The sequence below is a fragment of the Sarcophilus harrisii genome, chromosome 3, assembly GCF_902635505.1.
Source record: "Sarcophilus harrisii chromosome 3, mSarHar1.11, whole genome shotgun sequence".
In the NCBI taxonomy this organism is placed as follows: domain Eukaryota; kingdom Metazoa; phylum Chordata; class Mammalia; order Dasyuromorphia; family Dasyuridae; genus Sarcophilus; species Sarcophilus harrisii.
In genome coordinates this window covers 498,507,013-498,534,735 of record NC_045428.1, presented here as the reverse complement: position 1 = coordinate 498,534,735, position 27,723 = coordinate 498,507,013, and the positions used below count along the sequence as shown (strand labels likewise).

The 27,723-nt window shown below is 34.6% G+C and overlaps 1 protein-coding gene and 1 long non-coding RNA gene across 5 annotated transcripts in view; one reads left to right on the top strand and one right to left on the bottom strand.

Annotated features, from left to right (window-relative positions):
* UVRAG (UV radiation resistance associated) overlaps nt 1–27,723 on the top strand; it is a 397,709-nt gene that overhangs the window by 40,285 nt on the left and 329,701 nt on the right. For 2 of the 4 annotated variants that reach the window (XM_031961363.1, XM_031961361.1), the window contains exon 3: nt 22,963–22,997. The exons of 1 other annotated variant lie outside the window; for it this stretch is intronic. In XM_031961363.1, coding sequence (XP_031817223.1) covers nt 22,963–22,997 — 35 coding nt within the window. Of the gene's footprint in view, nt 1–9,783; nt 9,885–22,962; nt 22,998–27,723 lie in introns of those variants that run through there. One more of the 4 variants, XM_031961365.1, reaches the window with a different exon arrangement.
* Nucleotides 1–27,723, bottom strand: part of LOC116422580 — a 55,508-nt gene that overhangs the window by 20,806 nt on the left and 6,979 nt on the right. The window lies entirely within an intron of this gene.

Genomic DNA, 27,723 nt, shown 5'->3' with positions numbered 1-27,723 from the left:
TTATTGCACTTAGGTAAATGGAATATAGTGATGGTGATGAGATGCACAAGTGTTCAATAGTAAATGATCATTACTGTTGCTGTTTCCAACTCTATTCCTTCCAAGGACTCTGCCATGTCCAGTAGTCTGAGTCTACTCTAACATTAAAGTCACCCAGAATTACGAGTTTGTCCTTCTTTGGCACATTGATGATAAAGGCCTCCAGGTCTTCATAAAATTTTTCTTTGACCTCATCAAGGTTCTGATATGACATTTTCCTGCAAGTTGCAATCACATTGTCATGAGCCTGTGCTTACTCTTTTTGGAAAGCATAAGAGCTTGTTTATTGAATTAGTTTTGATTGCAAAACCTACACCAACTTCATGATGCTCACTTTCACTGTGGCTACTCCAGAAAAATGTGTATCTAGCTCCTACTTCGATAAAATGGCCTTTGTTTGCTAGCCTTGTTTACTCAGGGCTGCTTTTTGGATGTGATATGTGTTGAATTCTCTCACAACAAGAGCTGTTCTTTAAGGTCTATTGTGTTTTACATTGTCTATAAGTGGGCACATATCTCAGGTATCCATGGTGAATGGAATCAACTTGACAGCATCTTTTATACATTTTTTAATGTTTCAGCTGCAGGGTGTGGGATCCCCTCTTGCTGCAGTAATCAGGCCAGGGTTAAGTAAGCAAACAATTTTTACCGCACCTTTTCTAACCCTTCCTCACCCCTGTAGATGAGCAGGATGATCCTTAAAAGGCTGCTCAGACACCCAAGGGGCTGCCAAATCCTACTGCTTCCAGTGGCTGTGATTGTGGCTGCAGTTCCCAGAGCATCTGCCCCTGCTGCTTCATCACTCTCCCATCACCACAGGGCTTTGAGAGTAGAAACAGTAACATGGCGTGGTACTGGCTTTAGATTCGTGCCTAAATGGGATTTAAGTGAGGCAGAGCAGCTTGACGTCATCAGTCTCACTTTCTCTTCTAAAGTCATCATTGTCCTGTGATGGGACACAGTCAAGACATTTATGACTCAAGATGCAGTGGATGCCCTTGGGGTCTGCAATGTCTAATCAAGCCCCAAGGCTCTTCAATGGCTGTTTCGCCTGACTTTGTGACCATTGGAGCAAATTGTTCTCAGCTGCCCTTTCCACTGGGAAGTCTTTGTGTGTCTGGGGTAGACACCTCCTCTAATTCACCACAGCATTTGCGATCCTTTAGTTACCCTCAACCTGGGTTAGCCTGTCTGCCGAAATAGTTTACCAGAATGTGGCCACTGTGCATGCTACAGCTTTTTGGAGTCAGAGGTGAGAGAGGGAGGTGGATTGGGTAGACACCAAGGGGGGAAAGCAGCCCTTACCCTCGAGGCACTAGTCTTCCCTGAATGCACCTTACCTGCCAGTCAGCTTATAGAGCAGAAAGAAGAAAAATCTCAAAAATGAAATCTATCAATTCAGGTAAGTATCTTAAAGTCATTTCTACTCCTCTGCCTCACCTTGTTCCAACTGATATGGTCACATCCTTTGCAGTCCTCTTAGATACCATATTCCCCTCTACATTCTCTACAATCTACTGACTTTGGCCTCCTTTGAATTTTTTTTTTTTTTATTTTTTAATAGCCTTTTATTTACAGGATATATGAATGGGTAACTTTACAGCATTAACAATTGCCAAACCTCTTGTTCTAATTTTTCACCTCTTACCCCCCCCCCCACCCCCTCCCCTAGATGGCAGGATGACCAGTAGATGTTAAATATATTAAAATATAAATTAGATACACAATAAGTATACATGACCAAAACGTTATTTTGCTGTACAAGAAGAATCAGACTCTGAAATATTGTACAATTAGCTTGTGAAGGAAATCAAAAATGCAGGTGTGCATAAATATAGGGATTGGGAATTCAATGTAATGGTTTTTAGTCATCTCCCAGAGTTCTTTTTCTGGGCATAGCTGGTTCAGTTCATTACTGCTCCATTGGAAATGATTTGGTTGATTTCGTTGCTGAGGATGGCCTGGTCCATCAGAACTGGTCATCATAGTATTGTTGTTGAAGTATATAATGATCTCCTGGTCCTGCTCATTTCACTCAGCATCAGTTCGTGTAAGTCTCTCCAGGCCTTTCTGAAATTATCCTGTTGGTCATTTCTTTGAATTTTTTCTTTATCAAAATATCCATTGCTTGATTTTGTGCATTTTCTAGAATGTTCTCCTCTTTATCTCCACCTCCTGGCTTTAAATTTCAGCCAAAATCCTGCTTCTTATGCAAGAAGCATTTCTCTTCTTTAATGTTAATGCCTTCTCTTCCCTCTGAGATTCCCTCTGAGAAAAAATTCTAATTTATTTTGTATATATCATTTGCATATGATTGTTTCCATGTTGTCTCTCACATTAGATTGCGAGCTTCTTGAGGGGAGGGGCTGATTTTGGTTTCTTTTTGGAATATAGTAGAACCTGAATAAATGCTTGTTGATTTAACATCTGTTCTGTAAATTTGCTGTCACCAATAAATATTCCACTTCAGTGTTTCTGTAATTCCCTTATCTAGTCATGTTTTTTTTAATTTCATGTTTCCTATGCCTTTCAAAAAGATAATTATTTAATGAATAGTATTAATCACCTCGTATGGATGAGCCACTGTGCTAGGTGCTGTCATTACAAATACAGACAATGAAACTAATGGGGGAGAGAAAAAATTCACAAAAAAGGAGCTTAAATTTTATGGGGAAAGTAGTTAAGTATATACATAAATATTTACAGCATAAATTTTATTGTTGTTCAGTTGTTTTTCAGGATTATCTGACTCCTTGGGACCTCATTTGGATTTTTTTTTTGAACAAAGATACTGAGTGGTTTGCTATTTGATAGAATGGAACCATGTAGGAGGAGTAACATCATTTGAAACCAGAAATATAGTTTTGGGCCAGGCTATCTAGGGCTTCAAAAATTTAGACAGAAGTTTTGGACTTTTTTGTACTTTTATTATAGGCAATAAGAAGTCACTAGAGTTGATTGGTTAGAAGAGTAGGAGTAATATGGTGGAGTATGTGATTAAGGAAAATTCCTTGGGTAGCAATGTGTAGGTTGTAGTAAAGTGCTGGATGTGAAGCTGGAAATCAATTAGGAGTTGGTTGTAATAATCTAAGAGGACCAGAAATAAGATAGTAGCTGTGTAAGTTAAGACTAGGAATTATAAGTTGCAAGAAATATTGTGAATGGAAAAATAGCAAGATTTGGCAATTGGATGTGTTAGTTGAAGAGAGTAAGAAGTCAGTTCAGAATAATGTCCAGATTATGAACCTGAGATATTAGAAGGAAGATAGTGCCTTTGACAAGAAGTAAGGAAATTCGGAAGAGTGGAGATTTAGGAAGAAATAGAATGAATTCACTTTTGGACATGTTGGATTTAATGTGAATGAAAGAATGGCTTCTTCAAATCTCCAAAGCAAAGTTTTTCTTCTTCTTCTTTTTTTTTTTTTTTTTTTTTTGGTGGGGTTGGGGGGTTCTCACCATTCTTTTGTTTGGGAGTGTTCATTGTCTTTCACTTTTTGTTTAGGAACATTCATTGAAAAGCTCCTTTTTTCCTTTTAAGTTTCTTCACTTTTTTTCCCCAACTTTTTCTTAGTGATGAAATGTGGACATAACTGAGGATCTTCTGTTATAATTGTTGGTATTAAAATAATTTTCAGGTTCTCATGAGAAATCTTTTGCAAAGTAAATGCTGTGTCTTGTTTAAAGTACAATGTATTTCTGATTTTCCAAATTTGAGTAGCTAAATTATTAATAGTATCATAAATATTGCCTGCTGAGGTCAGATATTATTTATTGGGAGAGTTTCAAGTGCCTTTTGCTCAGGTATCTTCTACATGTACAATGGGAAGCTGGTACTCTGACAGAAGGAAGTAGAATGAGAGCAATTACTACAATGGAGCGTGATTTCAGGTGCCTGTTACAAATCACAAATACACTAAAGTACAAACTAATTAACCATGCATTAGAGAAGACAGGAACAGAGCAATTCTGACCTCACAGCCTTTGGACTTTCCTTACTGTAGTTATTTTAAATGTAAATAATCTTTTAATATACAGAAATTTGATGATTTATGTGAATTTACTTTATATCCTGCAACTTTATTGAAGTTGTTTTAAGTTTTGTTTAGACTCTAGAGTTCTTTAAATATACATTCTATTGTCTGTAAAAATAATAGTTTTGTTTACACTTATTTTGTCAAATTTTTTACTTATTACTTTAGCTAACAGTTCTAGCACTATTCAATGGTAATGGTGATAGTGGATTATCTCTTTACTTTACTCTTGATTTTATTAGAAAGACCTTTAGCTTATTTCCTTAAAAATAATGTGAACTCTTGTTGTTAGATTAATCATTGCATTAAGGAAAGATCCATTTATTCCTATACTTTTTAGTTTTAAAGAAAATGAGAATGAGTATTGTCTTATCCTGTTTATTTCTACTTGTATCTCATTTAACTTTTTCTTAAAGTATTTAGATGCTATGCCATTTGCTTCATATATTTTTAGTATCACTATTCATTGTCTATGGTACCTTTTGGTAAAATGTAGTTTCTTTTTTTAATAGCTAAATTAGGTCTTTTTTTTTTCTATTGCCTTATCAGAGATTGTTTTCTGTCCTTTTTTAAAAAAAATTTTCAGCTGTAGCATAATAGATTTGTTTTGCCAGTCCCTTATTTTAACTATGTAAATTTTTATGTTTTAAGTGTTTTTCATGTTTATAATCTGTTGTTGGATTCTTCTTTATTATGTTATATTCTCATTTGTTGCATAAATGAGTTCATCCTGTTAGCATAGTTTTGATGATTAGTTGCAGTTTTCCTTCCATTCCATTGTTTTATATTTTTTCCTGTCTTTGTTTCCCTTCCCTTCTTTTTACAGAAGAGAGTGGTTGTTAGGATTCTTACAAGGTGCTAAGTAAGTGGAATTGAGGAGACAGTGGTTAAATCTAGTTTAGCATTGATTTAATCCTACAACAAATAATGGTTTCCTAGTGATATAATGATTGGTGTATACTCAGTGTGGAATATATAAGGAAAACCTGTCAGGGCCAGAAAGGCCAAGTGCACTAAAAGCTTTCTGAGGCTGAGATAGATTCATTCTATCGTCCACCTTTGTTGTGACTAGAGACTGAAGCAGAAACTTTTGGAGTTGGGAAGATTCAGAAGCCAGAGAAGGCAGGCAGGAGCAGAAGCTCTTGGAACCAAGGAGAGAGATAGGCCTCCAGAAAAACTAGCCAAGCCCCAAGTGAAGAAGACAAGACTTTGAAGAAGACAAAGGATTTGGACTTTAACTCCTGGCTGCATTTGGGGTGATTACACTAAACTGAAATGAAGGCTGCTCCCAGAAGTCCACCAAGAAACCTGCTCCTAGAGAACATTATACTTTAGAGAAGAACATTAAAAATGGTGAGTGAGGAGAATATTAAATGCCAATACTTTAGATTTAATGCAGTGTTCTTGTACTTCCTTTTCTCTCTTTCCCTTACCCAGAGTCCCATTACCTGTTTTATCCTTTTCTTCTTTCTTTTTAAAGCACTCTTTATAATCTGGCCTCTGTAGTTAGAGTTTATTTTGCCTAGGACTTTGGATTTATTCATCCATTAAACATTAATTAAGTGCATACTACATAGTAGGCACTGTGGCAAGTTCTGGAGATCCAACAGCAAAAGACAACTGTAATGTTCTTCTCTAAAATTTAATGTTCTCTGGGTGCAGGTTTCTTGGGGGGCTTCTGGAGGCAGCCAGTAATCACCACAAGTGCAGCCAGGGATTTAAGGTCCAATTCCTTTATTGTCTCTTTCCAAATCTTGTCTCTTTTCCTTCGGCCTGGTTAGCTTTCTTAGAGGCCTATCTCTCTCCGTGGTTCCGAGAGCTCTTGCTGCTAGTCCTTTGCCTCTGCCAGTTTCAGTCTCTAACTCCCTCCAAATGTGCTGGCTGGAGAGCCAGCACAAAGGTGGAAAATGGAATGAATCTGTCTCCTCCTCCAAGAGTGGGCTACTCCTTTCTGACTTCTGAATGTCCTGGACTGAATCCTGGTTGAGGCTCCTAGCTTTTATATGCTCTCTTAAAGGTGTGAATCTTATAGAACTCTAATAAGTACTAAGTACATTAGTTAACTAGAGAACTGTTAAGTTCCATGCTAAATTACATAACTGACTTAGCACCTTGTAAGAATCCTAACAGATAACCCCTACCCTAAAAGAGCTGACAATCTGATCGGGGAGAAAATATAAAATTTAATATTGGAGGCATTTCAATGAGAAAAGAAAATGCTTTCACATTTAACACTTACTGGGCATTCATTATGCTTCTTTGTTGTCTTGGTTGACCAGTAGGAATGTGAGATTGGCCAGGTGTACTTCCCAACCCCCACAACTGCTATTGCTCTCAGCCGTGGGCAGCTCCTTATGGTGCACAGGACTGTCTAGTTAGAGCCCATGATGCTGAGGGGCAATTCCTGCAGGAAGATGTGGCTGTAGCATGTAGTTTCCCTACTCCCAAAACAGTAGTGCTAGAAGATGCAAGAGCAGACTGTGCTCAGCAGAATAAGCAGCAGGAACAGAAACAATGATGGTGGTATGAGAAATAGTGGCACAGGTGAAGAGGCCAAAATCCTTCATGACAGAGAGTGAGGGACCATACCTTCTGTCTCCATATTTAGGCCTTTCCCCTTTCCCCTTGGAAGATTGGATAGCATGCAGGTGGGGTAAGAATATAAAGATCTTGATTCCTCCTAGAAAGTGAGTTGGGTTAAAAAGGGAAGAGCCTGACTAGGCTGGACTGCACTGGGCTGACTTATTTTTCTGCAGCTGGAAGCCCACACTTGCTTCTTTTGAGGAGTTGGCTGGGGAGGAATGGTTAGGCTATGGACTGGAGATGTATTTCTTGAAGGAAAAAATTTGCTATTTGTTGTGCCTTCTGGAATCAAATAATGACAAATATTGAGGCATCACTGTATGTACAAACCAAATGATATACAGAGTAAATAGGAAATAATTAAAAGAGGAAAATCATTGGAATCAAGAAATGTTAGGGAAAGTTTTTAGTAGAAAGTGAAATTTTAATTGGTACTTAAAGGAAGTCAGGGAGGCCAGCTGTCTAAGAGGAGGGAGAGCATTTCAAACTTGGGGAGCAATCAGAAAAAAATGACTGAAGTTGAGAGATGCAATGTGTGTCTTATCTTCTCTTCCATTTATTCTTCTCTTTCCTCATGTTTGAAAGTTGAATGAAATATGTTCATATTCTCAACAGTGTGGGAATATCATCTTCTTTGACCAATTCATGTGAGACTGAAATTCAAATATCACCTGAGTCTGCCCTCCCTCCCCTTCTTTGTATAGACTTGGGCAACAAGTGATATGAGAAAAATTTCCTCATCCTTCATCTCCTCCTACCTTGTATTTCTTTGCTTTTCCATTTCTTTTGGAGTCCAGCTCCAGTGAAAACTTAAAAGTGTGAATCTGAAATGAATGTCTGAGGCCAGGCAGAAGATATGTTTTGCAATCTCCATTTTTTAATCTGGGAGCCAGGATTTATATACTGTTTAAGTTAGTGTTGCATTAATATCAGCATTATATTAATTATATATATTCCAGGTGACATTATATGTCATGGAAATATTCCATGGTTAATGCATAGACTATACTTCAGTTCTACCCTAACTAGCAATAACTAGATATCTACCATAAAACAAGGTCATAAATAACAGTAACTATTAATAACAAGATATTTGTCAAAAGTCATAATTAGCATAATTGTGATGCCTTGTTCCTGTCACATACCTTCTCCATCGAGATTATCCTAAATTTTTCTCCACTATGTCTTTCGTTGATTGTTAAGGGAAGTCGTGAGCTAATGCTTTGAATTGGTAGTCCTTATGGGCTCTCATAAGGCATCTCAAGTAATACCTGGACCGGACTCTTCTTCTTCATGGAGTTATTCAAGACTAGCCCTCTACACATTTCTTTTCTTATTTTCATCAAAACATAGCAGAATCATTCCCAAGCTCTGTATTTAATTTGATTTTGACCTCTGATTGTAGAATTCTGAGGGTACTGAATTTTAAAATGAATCATTTTCTTTTCCACTTGTTAGAATATCAAAGTTTATCTTATCATATTATTTCTTATTCATATTTGCTTTTTTATGTTTGTCTTGACTCATGTATTTATATTTTAAAGTTGCTATTCAGCTCTTGTCTTTTCATTAGGAATAAATGGAAAAATTTTTATTTAATTAAATGGTCATTTTTTTTCCTCCCAAATAAGATTGTACTCAAATTTTCTGGTTAAGTTTTTCTTCTTGATAAATGGTCAAAAGATATGAACAGACAATTTTCAGATGTAAAAATTGAAACCATTTCTAGTCATATGAAAAGGTGCTCTAAAATCACTATTGATCAGAGAAATGCAAATTTTGACACCTCTGAGACACTACTACACACCTCTCAGATTGGCCAAGATGACAGAAAAGGATAATCACAAATGTTGGAAGGGATGTGGGAAAACTGGGACACTAATGCATTGTTGGTGGAATTGTGAACGGATCCAACCATTCTGGAGAGCAATTTGGAACTATGTCGAAAGGGCTGTCAAACTGTGCATACTCTTTGATCCAGCAGTGTCTCTACTGGGCTTATATTCCAAAAAGATCTTAAAGAAGGAAAAGGGGCCCCACCTGTGCAAAAATGTTTGTAGCAGCCCTTTGTGTAGTAGCAAGAAACTGGAAACTGAGTGGATGCCCATCAATTGGAGAATGGCTGAATAAGTTATGGTATATGAGTATTATGAAATATTTTGTTCTATAAATAATAATCAGCAGGATGATTTTAGAGAGGCTTGGAGAGATTTACATGAACTGATACTAAGTGAAATGAGCAGAACTGGGAGATCATTGTACATGGCAACAGCAAGATTATACATTGATAAATTCTGATGTTTGTGGCTCTCTTCAATGATGAAATGATTCAGGCCAGTTCCAATGGTCTTGTGATGAAAAGAGCTATCTGCACCCAGAGAGAGGACTGTGGGAACTGAGTATGAATCACAACATAGTATTTTCACTCTTTTTGTTGTAATTTGCTTTCATTTTGTTTTCATTCTCATTATTTTTCCCTTTTTGATCTGATTTTTCTTGTGTAGCAAAATAATTGTGGAAATATGTATGGGATTGCACATGTTTAACATATATTGGATTACTTGCTTTCTATGGGAGGGGATGGGGGTGGAAGGGAGAAAAAAAATTTGGAACCCAAAATTTTGCAAGGGTGAATGTTGAAAATTATCTACACAATGTGTTTTGAAAATAAAAAGCTTTAATAATAAAAATAAGTGTAAAAAAATCATGCTAGTTATCTCAAATATCCCTCCATTTCTTCTAAAGAAACTTTCCATATGACAGTGATTTTTAGAGTAAGAAAAATAAGCACAGTGCATCAATACATTGAAAAAATTAAAATGTTCAATGTTTAACATCTGTGGACCTCCCACTTAGGAGGCAGACGAAGTTGGGCGTTTCTTTATATATATGTTTAATGTTTTGTTTTATCTCTCTCTCTCTCTCTCTCTCTCTATCTATCTATCTCTTTCATTTCCAGTGTTGTTACCGTGTACATTGTTTTCTTGACTCTGCTTACTTTACCCTGCATCATTCATATAGAACTTTCTATGCTTTTTTATATTCATCATACACATAATTTCTTACAGCACAGGAACATTTCATTACATTGATGTGCCACAGTTTCTTTAGCCAATCTCCAATTGATGGGCATCTACTTTGTTTCTAATTCTTAGCTATCACAAAAAGTGCTGCTATAAGTAATTTGGAGGATATGGGGACTTGCTTCATATTGATGGCTTCCTTGGGGTGGTAAGTTATTCTTGATTGTAAGCTTATATCTTTTGCCTTCTAAAATGTCTTATTTCAAGCTTTCTACTTTGGTATAATACTCTTCATACTTGAATTCTTTTTTTTTTTATTGGTTGCAGTATTTTTTCTTTGACCTGTAAACCCTTGTTTTTGGTCAGTGTTCTTGGGGGTTTTTTATTTTGGGATTTCTTTCAGGAGAATAGTGGATTCTTTTTAATTTTACTTTTCCCTTTGGTTCTAAATAGTCTAGGCAGTTTTCTTTTATGATTTTTGAAATGTAATATGGGAAGGCTCTTTTCTCTTTTTTCGGGGGGTTCTTGTCTTTCAAATAGTACAACGATTCTTAAATTTTTGCTCTTTGATCAGTTTTGCAGATTAGTTGTTTTTGCTAAGAGATACCTTTTATACACACACACACACACACACACACACACAATTTTGGTCTTTTGACTTTTTAAAAATATTTTTTATTGTCTCATGGATAGATTTGATCATATTACTCTTAATGAGCTCCATTTTTTCATTGTTCCAGTTTTATATGCTTCTTTTTATTTTTTAATTTTTTTATTATAGCTTTTTATTTACAAGATATATGCAGGGGTAATTTTTCAGCATTGACAACTGCAAAACCTTTTGTTCCAATTTTTCCCCTCCTTCCCTCTACCCCCTCCCCCAGATGGCAGGTTGACCAACACATGTTAAATATGTTAAAGTATAAGTTAAATAAAACTTACATGTATACATGTATGTATACATGTCTATACAGTTATTTTGCTGTACAAAAAGAATCGGACTTTGAAATAGTGTACAATTAACCTGTGAAGGAAATCAAAAATGCAGGCGAACAAAAATAGAGGGATTGGGAATTCTATGTTGTCATAGTCATCTCCCAGAGTTCTTTCGCTGGGTGTAGGTGATTCAATTCATTACTGCTCTATTGGAACTGATTTGGTTCATCTCATTGTTGAAGAGGGCCATGTCCATAAGAACTGATCATCATTTATATGCTTCTTTTACTTAAAGCAAAATCTTTTTTACTATTTAAAGTCCCTTATAACCTGATCCCTTTGTACCTTTCCAATGTTCTTATACCTTAACCTCCCCTTAAATGCTTTGTAATTCACTACTACCTCTTTGCTGTTCCTCACAAAAGACATTTCACCTACTGATTCTGTCTCTTAGTTTTCCTGGCTTCCTTTAAGACTTAGTTAAAATTCTATTTTCCCTCTCTCCTTATTGCTAATACCCCATTTTATCATTTATGTATTTATGTCGTCTTCTCATATTGGCTTCCCTATTAAATGTTGAACTCCTTGAGAGTAGAAATTGTTTTTGCCATTCAGTATCCTCAGCACTTAGCAGAATGCTTGGCATAATAGGTGTTTAATAGATGTTTATGGCTGATTTTACAGTTGGAAATTATAAGTGCCACTTCTAACTCTGCCTGATAGTTGGTAAATGTCATTTGCTTTTCTTTGGGGGAAAAAACAAAAATAAAAAACAAGAAAACAAGCCTTTTCTAGTCCTGCAATCTTTCTCCTATTCTCCAGATTTTTCAGATATCATTAACAGCACTTCAGTGATCATATCTGCCAATTATTTTAGTTTGAAAGGATATAGTTTGTCTAGACCAAATAATTTTAAAGCTAAGACATCTACGTGCTCTCTTATTATCTCCTTAATTATCTTGGAAATAAATCCATTAATTTACCATTTTCATTCTACTCTTTTCCATACATAGACTATTCTATTTAGATGGGAAAACAAAACAAAATCAGAATAGTACAGCATTGTTTCCAATCTGCCCACCATGAGCCTAACCTTTCTTTTGTCCTCTTCTCCAACATGCTGTAAATTTTTTTCCCTTTTCCATCAGCTTTAATTCATTCTGAATCTTAACCCTTCTGATATTGTTTTTTCATTATTACTCTTTTTAAAAAATCATCTGTTACTTGCTTTCAACATTTTTTCACTGGCATATGGAAGACTAACAACTCATACCATGTACCAAGATAAACTCAAAATGGGTACATGATTTATACAGAATGAGTGATATTATAAACAAGTTAGAAGAAAACTGAAAAAAAAAAACTTGCTAGATCTACAGATAAGAAAATGAATTAAGAGATAGAGAGGATCAAGGGAGGTAAAATGAATAACTTTGATTACATTAAGTCAAAAAGTTTTTGCCCACCACAGTTACTACAGCCAAAATTAGTAGGAAAGCAGGAAATTGAGAAAACATTTTTTATCACAAGTTTCTCTGATGAGTCTTATTTCTTAAGTATATAGGGAATTGAGCCAAATTTGTAAAAATAGTCATTCCCCAATTTAAGGGTATGAACAGATTGCTTTCAGAAGAAGAAATAAAAGCAATCAGTAGTCACTTGAAAAAATTCTCTGAATCACTTGAGAAATTAGAGAATTAAGATAAATGTACCTTAAAATAATCATGGAATCATCTCATACCCCATTGATTGGCTAAAATGACAGAAAAGGAAAGTGACAAATACTGGAGGGGATGTGCAAAATAGGAACAATAACGTTCTGTTGATGAAGATGTGAATCAATCCAACCATTCTGGAGAACAATTTGGAACTATGACCATGGGGCAACAAAATTGTGCCTTTATATATTTATCTAATATACATATATATATTTATAACAGACCCTTTGAACAGCAATATCACTACTAGTTCTGAATCCCAAGGAGGTCAAAGAAAGTGGAAAGAAATCTATATGGTCAGAAATATTTTTATCAACTCTTTGTTGTGGCAAGAAATTGGAAACTGAGATGTCTATCAATTGAGGAATGGCTAAATAAGTTGTCTTATATGATCATAGTGGAATTCTGTTATGGTGTAAAAAATGAAAAGGGTGATTTTTGAAAAATTTGGGAAGATCTACATGAACTAATGTAAAGTGAAGGGAGTAGAGCCAGGAGAACATTGTATACTGTATCAACAATATGGTAACAATGATCAGTTGAGAAAGACTAAGTTCTGTGATCAATACAGTGATTCATGACAATTCCAAAGGACACATGAAGAAAAATACCTAACTCCAGAGCAAAAACTGATGAAATCTGAGTGTAGATTGAAGCACTTTTTTTTTTCCACTTTATTTTTCTTGTTCTTTTTATCCCTGTCCTGGCAACATGGCTAAGATAGAAATGTTTTGTATGATTTCATGTTTATAATGAATATTGCATTTCTTGCTTTCTCAATGGGTATGGGAAAAGCTAGATGGAGAAGGAAAATTTGGAACTGAAAATAAAATTGAATTTAAAAGAAAAAAGAATTGGGGATAATAGTCAGAGACTCAGCAGCGGGGTCTAGATAAGGCAGATTCATTCCATGGTGAGGGCAAGGCTCCTGAGGTGAAGCAGTCCAAGGAGTGAATGAGCACTCTCCAAGTATAACAGAATTCAGGTATTTCAAGGGCCATTATAAAGAAGGGAAGTTAGAATTTAAAATGGGGTTAATACTATACTGTATTTCTAGGGCCACTGAAAATAGAGACCATGTGGAAATTTGGGAATACAGTTGCCCAGTATTTCTTGCCAAATGGTCAGCTAGAGTACAGAGGCTTTTTTTTTTTTTTTTTCATGTATCCCCTAGCATCTCCATGAACATAAATTATAGAGGGGAGGGGGAATGTAGATTTTTCTTTCTTAAGATCTGTGAATTCTTCACTCCACTCAAACACTATATTCCTGGGAAGAGCATTGTCTCAATGGCAAGAAAGAAAACTTCAGGAAGAGTTTATCAGTATTGTCAACATGTATCCTTGATATAAATTCTTTGATGTCTTTACAACAACTATATCATTTTACATTGTCTGTCTTTTTAACTCTTGACGGTATTAGGCCAACCATTTATTTTATTCATTTAATTGGACTTAGGCTTTACTTTAGCTTCTCGAGTTAAATGAGGGATTCATGTATAAGAAGGAATTAGGAGTGATTGGTGAAAGTTGCAAAGAGGCAAATATAGGCTTGATATTAAGAAAGACTAGCTGGAAAGAGAATTATTGAAAAGTTTATGGACTACTTTGAGAATTATTGAGTTCCCCTCCATTGGAAGGCTTTCATGATTATCTGTTGACCATATTGTAGTGGATATTCCTTTTTGAATGTTTAGACTAGATGGACACTAAGACATCTTCTTCCAACTTAGAAATTCTTTGATTCTGCAGTACTTTTTTACTTCTTCATGAATGGAATAAAGGAAGCATTAAATTTTTTAATGATTTTTAAAAACTTTTGTCCAAAACATTTTTTTATATAAAGTAGAACAGAAATTTCAAATCTGGTAATATAACTTGCTTTTCCTTTCAACTATAATAAATTAAGCATACAATTTTCTTTAAATTTTTTTGACTTAATTTAATGAATATCAAAAGCAGAATTTTTTCAAATATAATGTAGAAAAGAAAGATTATATATGAAACTTTTGATCTCTAACATGCATAACTTCCTTCAAAAATAAAAGAATAAATTCAGTATGTAACTTTCATAACTATACTGTTTGTTTATGTTAACTTCTGGACTTTTTTCTGCTTCCCACTTATCCTCTCTACTCTTTCCTCTTTTTCCCCCTATATTATATAAAAATTAATAAAAATATAATTTAAATTTCATGTCAGTTAAATAATATTAATAATATTTTATTATAATAAAATGTCTATATTATATAAAATAAATAAGATAATTCTGTTACTATCTGTTTTCCTCCACTCTTCAACATTTTATCTCCCATTCTGCATTGTACAAGAAATAAAAATATTACCTTTGAAACAAAAATAATAGCTAAGTGTGATGACCACGTTTAGCACCCAGAATATATTAAAATCAGCTGGAGTCAGAATAAGGGAAAATGCTTGATTTTTATTCTTTGCGTAGGTGAAGGGGAATGGCAATATGAAGGGAGAGCAGGCATGACAAGAATCCAGCCAGAAGTGCCTCTGTCTCTCTCACTCTACCCACCAAATCATTTCTATGTCATCTCCTATACAACACATCAAAACTTGCTCAGAGAGTGGGTGGGGCCATTCTTTCTCCAATTGCTATTTATTGTCCAATTGCTATTCAACCTCAGTACAACAACTCAAGAGCTTCAGCCCATTACAACTAAGAAAAACAAATTCCAACATTGGCCTTGTCCAAAAATATATATTTAATTCTGCATCATAAATTCATCACCTTTCTATTAGGAGATGAGTAGCATATTTAAGTTCTCTGGAATTGTAGTTAGTCATTGCATTAATCAAAATTCATAAATATTTTAGAGTTGCTTTTCTTTACAATTGTTGTTGTTTAATTGTGTCCAATTTTTTATGGCTTCATTTAGGATTTTCTTGTTAGATAGTGGAATAGTTTGTCATTTCCTTCTCCACTTCCTTTTACAGGTGAGGAAACTGAAGCAAATGGGGTTAAATGACTTTGCCCATAGTCACACAACTGTGTGTTAGGCAGGAAGATGAGTTTTCCTGACTCTAGGTGTGGCTTCCATTGTACTACTAATGGCTCTTTGATTTATAATATTTGTTCTCAAAGCATGGTCTAAGGAGAAATGCTGCTTTATGAAATGTTTTCTGAGTTCAATTTAGTTCACTTTGTATTAGCTCATAATATATCCCAAGGATTCTCTGAAAACATCTCATTTGTTATTTCTAACAGTATAATATGTCATTAACATTCATTTGTCATAATTTTTTCAACCATTCCTTGATCGGTGGACACTCTTTTAATAACAATTCATTGCTGTAACAAAGACAGCTGATAAAAATATTTTTGTAAATATGAGTCCTTTTCCTATTTCTTTGATCCCTTTGGTATTGACCTAGTAATAGATCACTGCATTAGAGGTGATACACAATTTAGTGACTATTTGGATATAAAATCCACTTTGTTTTCCAAAAGAGCTAGAACAATAACTTCCATCAATATTACAGTAGTATGTCTGTTTTCCTGCACCTCTTTCAAAAATCACATTTTCCATTTTTTGTCGTCTTTGTCAACTTAATGGGTAGGAGGTAAAACCTAAGTAATTGTTTACACTTCTGTTTCTTTATTATTGATTTGAAGTATTTTTATATAGTGATTGAAAGCTTGAATTTCTTTTGTTGTGAACTTTCTGTTCTTATCTTTTGATCAATTATCAGTTTTGGCATGAATATTCTTATAAATTTGAATCATTTCATCATGTATGTTGGATATGAATGATCTTTATCAAAAAATCTTACTAGAATTTTTTAAAAATCTAGCTAACTGTATTACTTCCAATTAATTCTTTTAAAAATGTTTTTTATTTTTAAAATGTGTGTGTGTAGTATATTTTTCAACATTCATCCTTGCAAAACCTTGTGTTCCAAAATTTTTTCTCCTTTCCTTTTTGTCCATCCCTCCCCCAGGCAGCAAGTAACACAGTATTTGTTAAATATGTGCAATTCTTCTATCCTTATTTCCACAATCATCTTGCTACAAAAGAAAAATCAGATCAAAAAGGAAAAAAAATGAGAAAACAAAAAAACAAGTAGACAACAACAACAAAATACTGGGTTGTGATCTACACTCAGTTCCCACAGTCCTCTCTCTGGCTGCATATAGCTCTTTCCAGAATTGGCCTGAATCATCTCGGTATTGAAAAGTAACATTCATCAGAATTGATCAATATATAATCTTGTTGCTGCTATGTGCAATATTCTCTTGTTTCTACTCACTTAGCATCAGTTTGTGTAACTCTCCATGCCTTTTTGAAATTACCCTGGTGATTGTTTCTTATAAAATAATAATATTCTAACTCATAACTTATAATTCATAACTCATTCAGCCATTTTCCAACTGATGGGCATCCATTCAGCATCCAGTTTCTTGCCACTATGGAAAGGGCTGCTACGAACATTTTTGCAATTATGGGTCTCTTTCTCTCCTTTAAGATCTCTTTGAGATAACAGGTCCAATAGAGACAATGCTAGATCAAAGGGTATGCACAGTTTGATAGTCCTTTGAGCATAGTTCCATATTGATCTCTAGAATGGTTGGAACAGTTCGCAACTCCACCAACAATGTATTAGTGTCCCAGTTTTCCAACATCCCTATCAACACTTGTCATCTTTTCCTGTCATCTTAGCCAATATGAGAGGTGGGTAGTGGTACCTCAGAGTTGTCTTAATTTGCATTTCTCTGCTCAAATAGTGATCTTGGGAGTTTGATTGGCATGGCACTGAATAAGTAGATTAATTTAGTTAGAATTGCCATTTTTATCATATTAGCTCAGACTACCCATGAGCACTTGATAATCTTCCAATTGATTATATATCTGTCTTTATTCGTGTGAAAAATGTTTTGTAATTGTGTTCATATGGTTCCTAGCTTTGTCTTGCCAGCTAGACTCTCACATATTTTATATTACATATGGTTACGTTAAATGAAATTTCTCTTTGTATCTCTCTCTTGCTGCTAGTTTTGTTGGTAACATATAGGAATGTTTGTGATTTATGTGGATTTATTTTCTATCCTGCAACTTTGCTAAAGTTATGAATTATTTCTAGAAAATTTTTAGTTGATTCTCTAGGATCTTTAAGAATACCATCATATCATCTGCAAAGACTGATAATTTGGTTTCATCATTACCTAGTCTATTCCTTTAATTTTTTTCCTTCTTTTATTGCTAAAGCTAATATTTCTAATGCAATATCAAATAGTAATGGTGATAATAGGCAATCTTCGCAATCTTCTTTCACCCCTCATCTTAGGGCAAAAGGGAGATTGTCCTTATATTCCTCTATAGGCGATAGTGGCTTCATGATGCCCTGGGGCAGCTGTTGCTGATTTGTGCTGGGTGAGTATAGCCAAGTCCTGCATTATGCTGAGTTCCAGGAGCTCATTATTTGTCTTCTGTAATTTGTTGGAAGTCTCACAGCTGCTAATCCCTTGGCTACTGAGCCAGGACAGAGTAGCCAGTGTTGCTGTATTTTGGCCAAGAGCCTCCTGGTAGATTCCTCCAGTGCTTGGAGACCAGTCCACCCCAGGTCTCTGCATTGTGCCTCTACTGGGCCACCTTCTCCTGTCCATGCCTGGTTGAGACAATTCTTTCTTGAAGTTTTTCCAAATTATCTTCGGCTGGAAGTTTGTTACACCCCCAATATTTGGGGGTTCTTTAACTCCAAAACCTGTTCAGAAGCTTGACCTGGTATTGATCTGAGGGAGGCCAGGAAAAGCTTAGACAAAGAGCTGTCTACTTTCTACCGTCTTGGCTCCACTCCATGCTTCTAATTAATTACATAAGAGTTTTTTTGTGTGTGTGTACAAAAATTTTAAAATTTAACACAATCACTAATCAGACTTCCAAGAAAATATTTTAATGATCTAGAAAAAATAACAACAAAATTCATATGGAATAATAAAAGGTCAAGAATCTCAAAAGAATTAATGAAAAAAAAAATCAAATGAAGGTGGCCTAGCTGTACATGATCTAAAACTATATTATAAAGCAGCAGTCACCAAAACCATCTGGTATTGGCTAAGAAATAGATTAGTTGATCAGTGGAACAAGTTAGGTTTACAAGACAGAATAGACAACTATAGCAATTTAGTGTTTGACAAACCCAAAGATCCTCACTTTTGGGATAAGAATTCATTATTTGAATAGCAATCTAGTGTTTGACAAACCCAAAGATCCTCACTTTTGGGATAAGAATTCATTATTTGACAAAAACTGCTGGGATAACTGGAAATTAGTATGGCAGAAATTAGGCATGGACCCACACTTAATACTGTATACCAAGATAAGATCAAATGGGTCCATGATTTAGACATAAAGAACGAGATTATAAAGAAAATTGGAGGAACATAGGATAGTTTATCTCTCAGACTTGTGGAAGAGGAAGAAATTTGTGACTAAAGACGAACTAGAGACCATTATTGATCACAAAATAGAAAATTTTGATTACATCAAATTAAAAAGCTTCTGTACAAACAAAACTAATGTAAACAAGATTAGAAGGGAAGCAACAAACTGGGAAAACATCTTCAGTTAAAGGTTCTGATAAAGGCCTCATTTCCAAAATATATAGAGAACTGACTCTAATTTATAAGAAACCAAGCCATTCTCCAATTGATAAATGGTCAAAGGATATGAACAGACAATTTTCAGATGATGAAATTGAAATCATTACCACTCATATGAAAGAGTGTTCCAAATCATTATTAATCAGAGAAATGCAAATTAAGACAACTCTGAGATACCACTACACACCTGTCAGATTGGCTAAGATGACAGGAAAAAATAATGATGATTGTTGGAGGGGATGTGGGAAAACTGGGACATTGATTCATTGTTGGTGGAGTTGTGAACGAATCCAACCATTCTGGAGAGCAATCTGGAATTATGCCCAAAAAGTTATCTAACTGTGCATACCCTTTGATCCAGCAGTGTTTCTACTGGCTTATACCTCAAGGAAATACTAAAGAAGGGAAAGGGACCAGTATGTGCCAAAATGTTTGTGGCAGCCCTGTTTGTAGTGGCTAGAAGCTGGAAACTGAGTGGCTGCCCATCAATTGGAGAATGGTTGGGTAAATTGTGGTATATGAATGTTATGGAATATTATTGCTCTGTAAGAAATGACCAGCAAGATGAATACAGAAAGGCTTGGAGAGAATTACATGAACTGATGCTAAGTGAAATGAGCAGAACCAAGAGATCATTATATATGTCAACAGCGATACTATATGAAGATGTAATCTGATGGAAGTGGATTTCTTTGACAAAGAGACCTAATTCAGTTTCAATTGATCAATGATGGACAGAAGCAGCTACACCCAAAGAAAAAACACTGGGAAATGAATGTAAACTGTTTGCATTTTTGTTTTTCTTCCCGGGTTATTTCTGCCTTCTGGATCCAATTCTCCCTGTGCAACAAGAAAACTGTATGGATCTGCACACATACATTGTATCTAGGATATACTAGGACATATTCAGCATATATAGGACTGCTTGCCATCTAGGGGAGGGGGTGGAGGGTGGGAGGGAAAAATCGGAACAGAAGTGAGTGCAAGGGATAATGTTGTAAAAAAATTATCCTGGCATGGATTCTGTCAATAAAAAGTTACTATAATAATAAAAAAAAGAAGAAGAAGAAAAAAAAGAAAGAAATTTTATGTGAAACTATCTCTGCTTATGAATTCTTCACCTAGTCACAGATTGGAAAGGTGTTTTGTTTTTTTTCTTCTTATTTGTTTATGCCATCTTTGTATCCATATATCATTTAACTTGGTATATGCTGTGAGATGTTAGTCTACCTTGTTTTTGCCAGACTGATTTTTCAGTTTTACTAGCAAATATTTTTTGGAATATTAATCCCTTACTCAATTTTTTTGGGGGGGTCCTTGGTATTTATCAAATACTAGGTTACTGTGGTGGTTTTTGTCTCTTATCTATCTAATCTATTATACTGATTGACCTTTTAATTTTTAAACCAGCACCAAATTGTTTTGAAAATTAGTTTTTGTAGTATAGTTTTAAATCTGGTTTTGCTAGGTTTTCCTTTTTCCTTTCCTCTTTCCTTTGCTCTCCTTTCCTTTCCTTTTCTCTCCCTCTCTCCCTCTCCCCCTCCATCCTTCCCTCCCTTCCCCTTCCCTTTCTTCCTTCCTTCTTCCCCCCTTTCCCTCCCATCTTCCCTCCCTTCCTCTTTTCCTCCTTTCTCCTTCTCTCTTTTCTTCCCTCCCTCTCTTTTCCTTCCTCCTTCCTTCTCTCTCTTCTTTCCTTCCCTCCCTTTCTTCCTCCCTCCATCTCTCCCTCCCTTTCTTCATCCCTCCTCCTTTTCTTCTTCTCTCCCTCCTTTCTTTACTTCCTCCCTCTTTCCCTTCCTTTCCTCCCTCCATCTTTCCCTCCCTTTCTTCCTCCATCCCTCCTCCCTTCCTCCCTCCCTCCCTTCTTCACTTCCTCCCTCCCTTTTTTTCTCCCTCCATCCTGGATCTCCCTTCCTCCTTCCCATCTTCCCTTCTTCTCTTCCTCCCTTACTCCCTCCCTCTCTCCCTCCCTTTTCTCTTTAAGATCTCTTATCTTTTTTGTAATAAATATTTTATACTTATTACATAATAAAAAATTTAGCCATTTGGGACATTTTTTTCTTACACTGACATTTCCTACCCATGAACAGTGAATATTTCTTTGGCTATTTGTGTCTGTCTTTATTTTTATAAAGAGTGTTTTTTAGTTTTATATATATTATTTCTGCTTGTGTCTTGTTAGATAAACTAAATTTTTTTGAGTCGGATTTCTTTTACTGTTACTTCTTGTTGAATATCTCTTGTTGGTAATTGTTGATAATATATGGGAAAAAAAGCATACTTAATTTAGCACCTACTTAGGTAGATGCTTTAAATTTTGGACCAGTTACTAAGATCAGATATACATAACTTTATCTGAGATCTAAGTGAGACCTAAATGATTTGTTCAAGGTCATAGAATAAGTATATCTAGAATTAGAATCCAAAGCATAGTCATTTTTTGTATGTTGTATAGCTATGTTATGCTTTTATATTCTTTTATAGCTCTCTGTGTTATATATCTGGCTTTGTAAGAATAGAATTTATGAAAGCAATACAAAGAAGGGCTGAATTTCATTTATGCTTATATGAGAGGCAGCATGGCATAATGGATAGAAAGGTGACCTCAAGGTCAATAAGACATAGGTTACTTAAACTTCTCAGTGCTCTAGGCCAAAGGTATTAAAAGTTAAATAGGAAGGATTCCTATTGGTTGCATATTGACTTAGAAACTCACAAATTAATATGTTGCATTTTAATTTATTTTGTTAAATATTTACCATAATATTTTATCTAGTTTTCCCCTACTCCCATTACTATACTCTTCTTTGAATGTGACATTTTTTTTAATAGCTTTTTATTTACAAGTTATATGCATGGGTAATTTTACAGCATTAACAATTGCCAAACCTTTTGTTCCAATTTTTCCCCTCTTTCCCCCCACCCCATCCCCTAGATGGCAGGATGACTCATACATGTTAAATATATTAAAGTATAAATTAAATACAAAATAAGTATACATGACCAAACCATTATTTTTCTGTACAAAAAGAATTGAACTCTGAAATATTGTACAATTAGCCTGTGAAGGAAATCCAAAATGCAGGCAGGCAAAAATATAGGGATTGGTAATTCAACGTAATGGTTCTTAGTCATCTCCCAGAGTTCTTTCGCTGGGTGTAGCTGGTTCAGTTCATTACTGCTCTATTGGAACTAATTTGGTTCATCTCATTGCTGAAGATAGCCAGGTCCGTCAGAATTGATCATCATATAGTATTGTTGTTGAAGTATATAATGATCTCCTGGTCCTGCTCATTTCACTCAGCATTAGTTTGTGTAAGTCTCTCCAGGCCTTTCTCAAATCATCCTGTTGGTCATTTTTTACCGAATAATAATATTCCATAAATGAATGTGACATTTTTGATATAGCCAGTTCGTTGTCTATAAGTTGGATAGGAATTACTGGCCTGTATTAATTAGTGAAGGGAGTGTTCTCACCTAGGAATTCCTATGCTAAAGAAACTATAGATCTTGTCCTTATTTCTATCATATTACAAGTCTTGTGAGTTATAAAAACTGAGTTTTACTTCTGACTCAAGATACTTTTGTGATTGTGAACAACTTGCTTTTTGAGCTTCAAATTCATAATCTGTAAAGTTAGAATAATAATATTGGTATCACTTATCTTGTTGATTTGAGAATATAAAGATAATGTATGGAAAGTATATAATAAACCATAAAGCAATGTATTTCAGTTATTTTTTTGTCAAACTAAACCTTTATTAAAAGTTTTAAAAAATAATGCTGTGACTGTTGATTAGGTGATTAATTCCTTTTGGAATACTGTTATAAAATTCTAAAGGGGTATATGGGAATAGTGAGAGCATGCAAATTGACCTCTCCAAAAACTGTTAAAAGCATTTGACTAATTGGAATATTTACTAGAAAAATGATTATAATTTAGGGAGTAGAGTAAAGCTTTTATTTTCTTCTTCACTGTTAATTATTCTTTCTTTTCTTTTCTAGAATTTTATAAGAGTGAAGTGATCAAGAATTCTTTGGTAAGTTTTGTTTTGATAGCTTCATATAACTGTGTGTGTGTGTGTGTGTGTGTGTGTGTGTATAATGTACTTGAAAAAGTAGATCTAAAATGATATTTACAATTTCTGAAAGATTTCTTTGAGAACATGGTCAATTATATTTAAAGAAAATATGTGTATAAGATAATGTTGTTTAGGAATTCAGGGAAAATATACATCAGAGAGATCATAGATCACTATTGTATGTGAAAACATTTTTGAAGCTCCAGTTTTATTTATATGTGAATTGAAGTCCAATATAATGTCACTTTGCTTATGAAACATTCATTCTTAATTCTTAAATCTTTTCTGATAATTGTTTATCAGTTAACCAGAAAACCCTGTGCCAGGATCTATGCTTAGTGCTGGGGATACAGAAAGAGTCTAAAGACAGGCCTTGCCCTCAAGGAGCTCACAATCTAATGAGGGAGGCCACAAGCCAACAGGTCTGTACAAACAAGCTATTTAGAGGATAAATAGAGAATGATTAGCAGAGGGAAGGGACTTGCATTAAGAAAGGTTTCCTGTAGAAGCTGAAATTGCCATTAGGACTTAAAGGAAGCCAAGAAGTAGAAATTTGTAGGGAGAATATTCCAGGTCTGAAGGATAGCCAGAGAAAATTTCTAGAAGACTGAAAACTTTTTTTTTCTTTATTAAAACTTTATTTTTCGAAATGTATGCATGAACAATTCTTCAACATTAGCCCTTGCAAAACCTTGTGTTCCAATTTTTCCCCCCTTTCCCCATGCCCTTCCCTAGATGGCAAGTAGTTGAATATATGTTAAAGATAGTAGAAATATATATTAAATCCTATATATGCATACATATTTATACAATTATTATGCCACACAAGAAAAATCAAGTAAACCAGAAGAAAAACTGCAAAATAAAATGCAAGCAAACAGCAACAAAAAAAGAGTGAAAATGCTGTGTGGTGAACCATACTCGGTTCCCACAGTCCTCTCTGGGTGTAGATGGCTGTCTTCATCACTAAACAGTTGAAACTGGTCTGAATCATCTCATCATTGAAGAGAGCCACATCCATCAGAATTGATCATTGTATAATTTTGTTGTTACCATGTAAAATGATCTCCTTGTTTTGCTCATTTCACTTAGTATCAGTTCATGTAAATCTCCCCAGGCTCTGAAATCATCCTGCTGGTTGTGTTTATAGAACAATAATATTCCATAACATTCATATACCATAACTTATTCAGCCATTTTACAATCGATGGGCATCCATTCAGTTTCCAGTTTCTTACCACTACAAAAAGGACTGTCACAAACATTTTTACACATTAAGTCCTTTTCCCTCCTTTAAGATCTCTTTGGAATATAGATCCAGTAGAAACACTGTTGGATTAAAGAGTATGCAGTTTGATAACTTTTTGAGCATAGTTCCAAATTGCTCTCCAGAGTAGTTGCATTCATTGACAATTCCACCAACAATGTATTAGTGTCCCAGTTTTCCCACATCCCCTCCAACATTTGTCATTATCTCTTATTGCCATCTTAGCCAATCTGACAGGTGTGTAGTGGTATCTCAGAGTTGTCTTAATTTGCATTTCTCTAATCAGTAGTGATTTAAAGCATCTTTTCATATGACTAGAAATAGTTTCTATTTTTTCCTTTATCAATTGGAGAATGACTTGAATTCTTATTAATGAGTCACTTCTCTATATAATTTAGAAATGAGGTCCCTATCAGAACCTTTGAATGTAAAAAATGTTTTCCCAGTTTATTGCTTCCCTTCTAATCTTGTCTGCATTAGTTTTGTTTGTACAATAACTTTTTAACTTAATATAATCAAAATTATCTATTTGGTGTTCAATAATGATCTCCATCTCTTCTTTGGTCACAAATTCCTTCTTCCTCCACAGATCTGAGAGGTAAACTATTCTATGTTCTTCTAATTTGTTTATAACATCATTCTTTATGTCTCTTATCATGAACCCATTTTGACCTTATCTTGGTATATGGTGTTGTGTGTAGCTCAATGTTTAGTTTCTGCCATACGAGTTTCTAATTTTTCCAGCAGTTTTTGTCAAAAAGTGAGTTCTTATCATAGAAGCTGGGGTCTTTGGGTTTGTCAAACACTAGATTACTATAATCACTGGCTATTTTGTTCTGTGAACCTAACCTATTCCATTGATTAACTACTCTATTTTTTAGCCAGTAACAAATGGTTTTGATGACCACTGCTTTGTAACATAGTTTTAGGTCTGGTCCAGTTAGGCCACCTTTATTTGCATTAAAAATGCAAATTTATAAGAATTCAAGCCATTCTCCAATTGATAAATGATCAAAGGATATGGACAGACAATTTTCAGATGAAGAAATTGAAACTATTTCTAGTCATATGAAAAGGTGTTCCAAATCACTATTGATCAGAGAAATGCAAATTAAGACCATTCTGAGATACAACTACACATTTCTCATATTGGCTAAGATGACAGGAAAAGATAATGATTTATGTTGGAGGGGATGTGGGAAAATTGTGACACTGATACATTGATGGTAGAGTTGTGAATGGATCCAACCATTCTGGAGAGCAATATGGAACTATTCTCAAAAAGTTATCAAACTGTGCTTTTCCTTTGACCCAGCAGTGTTTCTACTGGGCTTGTATCCCAAAGAGATCTTAAAAGAGGGAAAGGGACCCACATGTGCAAAAATGTTTGTGGCAGCCCTTTTTGTAGTGGCAAGAAACTGGAAACTGAGTGGATGCCCATCAGTTGGAGAATGGCTGAATAAATTATGGTATATGAATATTATGGAATATTATTGTTCTGTAAAAAATGAGCACCAGGATGATTTCAGAGAGACCTACATGAACTGATGCTGAGTGAAATGAGCAGACCCAGGAGATCATTTTACATGGCAACAATAAGATTAAATGATGATCAATTGTGATGAACATGGCTCTTTTCAACAATGAGATGATTCAAGACTGTTCCAATAGCCTTGTGATGAAGAGAGTCATTTGCATCCAGAGAAAGAACTGTGGGAACTGAGTGTGGTTCACAACATGGCATTTTCAAAAATTCTTTGTTGTTGTTTGCCTACATTTTATTTTGTTACTTTTTTTTCTTTTGTGACATGATAATTGTATAAATATGTATAGATATATTGGATTTAACATATTGCTACTATGTTTAACATATATTGAACTACTTGCCATCTGGGGGGAAGGCATAGGACAAGGGGGGGGGGGGAATTGGAACATAGGATTTTGCAAGGGCTAATGTTGAAGAATTGTCTACGCATATGTTTTGAAAAATAAAAAGCATTAAAGAAAAGGAAGTTTTTTTATTCTTCCAGATGAATTTTGTTGTTATTTTTTTCTAAGTCTGTAAAATAGTTTCTTGGAAGTTTGATTGGTATAGCACTAAATAAATAGATTAATTTAGGTGGTATTGTTATCTTTATTATATTTGCTCAACCTATCAAAGAGCACTTGATATTTTTCCAGTTGTTTAGATCTATTTGTGTGGAAAGTATTTTGTAGTTTTGTTTATATAGTTCCTGACTTTCCTTTGGCAGATAGATTCCCAAATATTTTATACTATGGACAGTTATTTTAAATAGAATTTCTCTTTGTATCTCTTGCTGTTGTACTTGTTAGTGATGTATAAAAATGCTGAGGATTTATGTGAATTCATTTTGTATTCTGCAACTTTGCTAAAGTTGTTGATTCTCTAGGGTTTTCTATGTATACCATATCATCTGCAAAGTGTGATAATTTGGTTTCCTCATTACCTACTCTAATTTCTTTAATCTCTTTTTCTTCTCTTATTGCCAAAACTAACATTTCTAATACAATATTAGATGGTAATACAAGATTAGTGATTTCTAATACAACATTAGATGGTAATACAAGATTAGTGATGGTGATATGAGCAACCTTGTTTCACTCCTGATCTTGTTGGGAATGGTTTTAGTTTGTCTGCATTACATATGATGCTTGCTGATGGTTTTAAAAAGATGATACTGACTATTTTAAGGAAAAGTTCATTTATTCCTATACTCTCTAATGTTTTTAATAGGAATGGATGTTGGATTTCATCAAATGCTTTTTCTGCATCTATTGAGATAATCATATGGTTTTTATTAGTTTGGTTAGTGATATAGTTGATTATTAGTTTTCCTAATATTGAACCAACCCTACATTCCTAGTATAAATCCTGCTTGGTCATGGCGTGTTATCTTGGGGATAACTTTCTGTAGTCACTTTGCTCGTATTTTACTTAAGATTCATTAGGAAATCAATATCAATATTCATTAGGGAAATTGGTCTGTAATTTCTCTGTTTTCATTCTACCTGGTTTAAGTAACAGTACCATGTCTGTGTCATAAAAGGAATCTGGTAGGAGTCCTTCATTCGCTATTTTTTCAAATAGTTTATATAGTATTGGAGTTAATTGTTCTTTAAATGTTTGGTAGAAATCACATGTAAATTCATCTGACCCTGGAGATTTTTTTTTAGGGAATTGATTAATAGCTTTTTCTATGTCTTTTTCTACAGTGAGACTATTTAAGTAATTTATTTCCTGAGAAAACGGGAAATTTATGACAAAACTAGGTGATGCAGGTCTTTGAATTCCAGACAAGAAAAAATAAAAAAAACAAATTCAATTCATTCATTTCAAAACTGTCTTGTTTGTGGATGCTTCCTTCTGAAATTCCATCTGTATTCTTCTGTGTACTT